The 5,163-nt window shown below is 61.1% G+C and overlaps 1 protein-coding gene across 1 annotated transcript in view; it reads right to left on the bottom strand.

Annotated features, from left to right (window-relative positions):
* The window catches only part of ADAP1 (ArfGAP with dual PH domains 1), a 53,903-nt gene that overhangs the window by 26,611 nt on the left and 22,129 nt on the right, over window positions 1-5,163 (bottom strand). The window contains exon 4 of the mRNA XM_011977581.1: window positions 3,210-3,301. Within this exon, the coding sequence (XP_011832971.1) occupies window positions 3,210-3,301 (92 nt within the window). The remainder of the gene's footprint in view (window positions 1-3,209; window positions 3,302-5,163) is intronic.

The raw sequence follows: 5,163 nt of genomic DNA, 5'->3' as shown, positions 1-5,163 counted from the left end.
AACTGTGACCCCATCCTGACCCCCAGGCCTGAGTGTGCCTTTATTTGGAAATATCGTGGTTGCAGATTCGTTGAGGCCACACAGGAGCAGGGTGGCCCCCAATCCAATGTGGTCGGTGTCCTTAGGAAGGGGAATTAGGACACAGACAAGCATACAGGGCCCACCACCTGAGGAAGCACCCCAGAGAGGCCTCGGGAGAAGCAGCCTCGAGCCTCCAGCCTCTAGAGCCAGGAGAAAGTAGATTTCTGTTGCTCTGGGCTGCTGGGCGTGTGGTGCTCTGTTCCAGGAGCCCCAGACAGGGATGCAGAGCCCTGTCCAGCCGGGACACCTGCCCCAGAGGGGGCTTGCTGGGGCTGGGGGCTCCAGAGCTTTGCTGGGATGGGCAGAGAGGAGGCCCCAAGCAGGTGCTGCCAGCAGCCAAGGGCTCCTCCTGCAGCTTCCCTCACTTGCCCTGATCACCCCTGGCCACACAGGAAGCAGGGAGGGGCTGGTTTCCACTCAGAAGTAAAACCAAGCAGAGCAGCCGCACGACTTTCTTTCCCCCGATGTCAAGATAGAAACTGGAGAGCTCTGAGGGTGACACAGGAAGAGACAGGTCCCGGCCTCTGAGTCACAGGCTGCTGCTAAAGATAATTGCACGCAGGACCCTCTGCCCTCCCCTGCCGGCTCACCCTCCCCTCTTACAGGTGGGCAAACAGGCCCTGGGCCTCTGCTTGGCTGGAGGTGGGCATGGTGCTCATTCTGCCTGGAGGGACCCCCAGTGTGTGCCGGGAGGCCGCAGGGCATGCCATGGGGGGCCTTCCGGGACCCTGCTCCAGGCCCTGCCCGCCACTCTTAGCTCCTGTGAAGATGCTACCCAGACATCTGTGCAGCAGCGCTTTCCCATAAAGACCTTCAACTCGGACCCGGGCTTGTCCAGGCTACACGGAGGCCGTGGGCACCAGGGCTGCTGGGGCTGGGAGAATCTCTGTGGGGGCAGAAGTGGGAGGAAGGTGGACAAGGCCCCTGCCCACCTTGCCAGGCTGGGTGGTTGGGCCCCCTGGGCCACAGAGCTGGACCACAAAATGGCAGGATGTAGGCACCTCCTGCCCTCCAGGTTACACAGCAGGTCCGCACTGCACCCCCACCCCCAGGTTACACAGCAGGTCCACACGGCACCCCCACCCCCAGGTTACACAGCAGGTCCGCGCTGCACCCCCAACCCTCCAGATCCATGCTGCACCCCTGCCATGCCACAGCATCCACGGCTCATACAGGGATTCACACCTCACCCCAGATGGTGGGCGTCAGCCCTGGGAGTCTCCTCACCCAGGACCCCACAGCAGCAGCCCCCGAGCCCACAAGCATGTCCCCGCAGCCCCCCGCACCCACGTCTGCCCCTGGTCCCGACTCAGAACAGCCAGGGAGTGGGAGGAACTCGGATGCAGTGACCCAGGCCACAGAGCAGCCGGGGGCGGGGTGATAAAATAATGTCTCAAAAATAGCTGTGCTGGGGCTCCGTGATTCATACCGAGAGCCCGGGGCAGGGCCAGGGCAGGGTTCCCCTGTGAGGGCTTGGCGGGGGAGAGAGCAGCTGGCACCCAGGGTCTCAGAATGAGAGTATGGGGGGCCAGGGCTCCAGGCCTGCCCAGGTGGGGAGAGGTGAGTGCATGGGGCTGAGCTGCCAGCCTCGAGCTTCTCAGCGGCGATATGGGGATTGCAGCTGGACCTGTCTCCAGGCTCACGGGAGGCTCATCAAGAAAACACCTGCCAAGCACCTGGACTGGGGCCCGGCACCGTGGCCCTTTACCAATAACAAATCAACATGCAGTCAAAGAAACTGAGTCGCTCGTGGCCTGAACATACTTCCAGCCCCTGCTCCCCAAAGACCCCCGGAGGGCTGGTTCACACTGCAATCTCAGCTCTTTAGGAGACTGAGGCAGGGGGATCACTTGAGCCCAGGAATTTGCAGCCAGCCTGGGCAATGTAGGGAGACCCCATCTCTATATTTAAAAAAAAAAAAAAAAAAAAAGGCCCAGGGTGGTTTGTAGGGTTGCAGCCAGGAAGTCCATCCTTCCTCCCCTCTCCCTCCTCCCTCTTCCCTCTGGCTCCCCTCCACCCTACCACCCAATCCCCACCCACCTTCCAGAGGCCTTTGGATACAGTGAGGACCCCTGACCCCACTGCCCCCTCATGGAGCTCACTGGAGGGGGCACAGATCCCAAACAGGGCCCCGGACGCGGGGGAAGGCCCCCTGGTCACTGCAGTCCCCACCAGCAGCTCCTGGGCGGGCAGAGCCCAGGCTGTCTCAGCCCCCGAGTCAGGGCAAAGCCAGCAACAGCACTTGGGCCCCTCAGGGCCTGGGAGGCCAAGCGCCCGCCGCTTTCCTGCAGCGCCGTTGGGTCACACCCAAACCCTGCACCCAGCTCATGCTTGGGGTGTCTCTGTGGGGTGGGCCCTCCACTCAGTGGGTTCACGGAGTGAGTCAACGGAGGGAGGTGCTGAGCAAACAAGAGGCTGGGCGGTGCCCAGTGGGGCTGGGATTGAACCAGAGCAGGAAACATGGGGGCCCGGGAGGGCACCCAGTGGGCCACACGTCCTTCCCTTATGACAGGTGTGAGAGGGTCAGTGCGAACAGTCAGGCCGGGCCTTGTGTCACCTGTCATTCCCACTGTCCGGGCAGATGGGGAGACTGAGGCTTGGAGGGGTGGGTTTTGGTGGAGGTGGCTGATGTGAGGCTGAGCAGGCCTCATTTCCTCTCTCTCCGCAACCTCCTGACCCCAGGATGCCCAGAGGACTGGGTCTCAGGCTTCCCCAACCGGCCACCGGTACCCACGTCTGCTCCTGCCCCAAGGAGCCAGGGCAGGCCCCGAACAACAGCAGCCCCTCCCGTCCTCCTCCCAGACCGCCGGGAGCACCTGGGAGTCCCCCTCAGATCCACCTGAGACTCCCAAGGCCCCAGAGAACTCGGGTGGGCTGCAGCTACTGATGCAGAATGACCTTTCCAGCCCCCACCCCAGCGCCCACCGCCCCCCATCCCAGAACCAAAGCCCAGTGGTGGGCAGCAGACACAGGCAGCACCTCGGGGTCCGGGGGACTCAGCTGCGGCTGGCTTCTCCCGGACCCTGTGGGCGGCACCCAACTCCCCACGCTGCCGGGTCCTCCCGGGGCCATCTCGGAACTGCCCAGCACTGTTGACCACGGCCCTGACAAGGCCCCTTTGTACTCACTGGCAGTCGGAGGGCGTGGGCCGGTAGTAGAAGGAGGGTACTTTGGACTCGAACCTGGCTCTCGCGGCATCGTTCCCGTGGGAGGCCAGGAACTGCAAGAGAGGAGCGGCCAGGTCAGAGGCCTGGGGTCCCAGGGGTAGTCCAGGAGGTGCTGGCTGCGCTCAGGGCTGTCACTGCAGGGACCCGCAGACCAAGGCTCCGAGGCCTCTGCCAGCACCAGGATGGGAACCCCCACCTCCTCCTGCCCCAGGGACACCATTTCTGAGTGATGGACCCTCCCCTGGCACAGGGAAGGAGCCAGCGTCCAATGGGGTCCCGGCAAAGGGGGCCCAGGGGCCAGGCCCCTCTTGAGGATGGGTCTGAGGTTTGCCCCACTGGTTCAACCCCCAAGTCCACCCACACCAGCCATCCTGAGTCCACCCACACTGCATGTCCCGTGGGAGAGAGCTGGCTGCATCCTGTGACCCCCATCTCTGCCCCAGAGGGCAGGGACTTCCCCGTTCACCCAGCTCCCCAGCTCACATTTAGCAAAGAGCCAACAGGCGCCAGACATGGGGGCCTGGAGAGGGACTGATGAACAAGAGACCCAGACGTGGCCGGGACAGAGTCTCCGAGAGGACTCTGCAGGGACACACTGCAGGGACCCACAACACATTTATAAAACAGGCTGATGGAGAAGGAAACGGTGCTGTGAAGCAGGGGAGGAGCTCCAGGAAGCTGGAATTCCAGGAGGCTGTCGTTCCAGGAGGCTGATGCTCCAGGAGGCTGGCACATGGACTGTGCTCCTGGCAGGTGCAAAGACCCTGAGGATGGATGCTGGCATTGACCCTGCCGCCAGCCAGGTGTGGTGAGCCTCGAGCGGGGCAGGAGGGGCCACCACACCCCACGTCAGCCCTGGGGGCATGGGAGAGGCTCTGCTTGCTATGCTCTAAGCCCCCGAGGGAGCTACTGTTTGCACCTTCAAGCTCCTGAATGCAGCTCGCCTGAGGCCGTGGCCAGGCCCAGCCAGACAGACGTCCCCTAACATCACCCTGCTCCGAGGATCACACGGCCATAAACGGGGAGGGCCCAGAGGAGTAGCTGGAGAAATCACAAGCAACAAGAGGCTGGCACCGATGTAAAATTTGAAAACGAATGGCTTTTCCGTAGAAAAATACAAGGAGAGATCCTGCCACCAACAGCAACGGGACAAATTGTCTGAGTCACTGGATGGGAAACGTCCCAGGTCTCCACGGGAAAACCGGCGTGTGCTCCCGAGGATGCAGAGGAGCCTCGACCAGAGACACAGGGAGGTGGAGAAATGTCTCCTCGCGGGAGTCTACGTGTTTTTTATAATAACTGCCAAAGGCCGGGCGCGGTGGCTGAAGCCTGTAATCCTGGCACTTTGGGAGGCCAAGACGGGCGGATCACGAGGTCAGAAGATCGAGACCATCCTGGCTAACACGGTGAAACCCCGTCTCTACTAAAAATACAAAAAATGAGCCTGGTGAAGTGGCGGGCACCTGTAGTCCCAGCTACTCGGGAGGCTGAGGCAGGAGAATGGCATGAACTCGGGAGGCAGAGCTTGCAGTGAGCTGAGATCCGGCCACTGCACTCCAACCTGGGCGACAGAGCAAGACTCCGTCTCAAAAATAAATAAATAAATAAATAAAATAACTGCCAAAAAACAGCAACAAAATTTATTATTATTATGTATTTTTTTTTAACCTAGAAATGGTTCTAAAGTTAAAAAATTAACTAGGCCGGGCGCAGTGGCTCAAGCCTGTAATCCCAGCACTTTGGGAGGCCGAGACGGGCGGATCACGAGGTCAGGAGATCGAAACCAACCTGGCTAAGACGGTGAAACCCCGTCTCTACTAAAAAAATACAAAAAACTAGCCAGGTGAGGTGGCGGGCGCCTGTAGTCCCAGCTACTCAGGAGGCTGAGGCAGGAGAATGGCGTAGACCCGGGAGG

Source organism: Mandrillus leucophaeus, unplaced genomic scaffold, assembly GCF_000951045.1.
Source record: "Mandrillus leucophaeus isolate KB7577 unplaced genomic scaffold, Mleu.le_1.0 Scaffold180, whole genome shotgun sequence".
Classification (NCBI taxonomy): domain Eukaryota; kingdom Metazoa; phylum Chordata; class Mammalia; order Primates; family Cercopithecidae; genus Mandrillus; species Mandrillus leucophaeus.
This window is presented reverse-complemented; position numbering and strand designations above follow the sequence as displayed.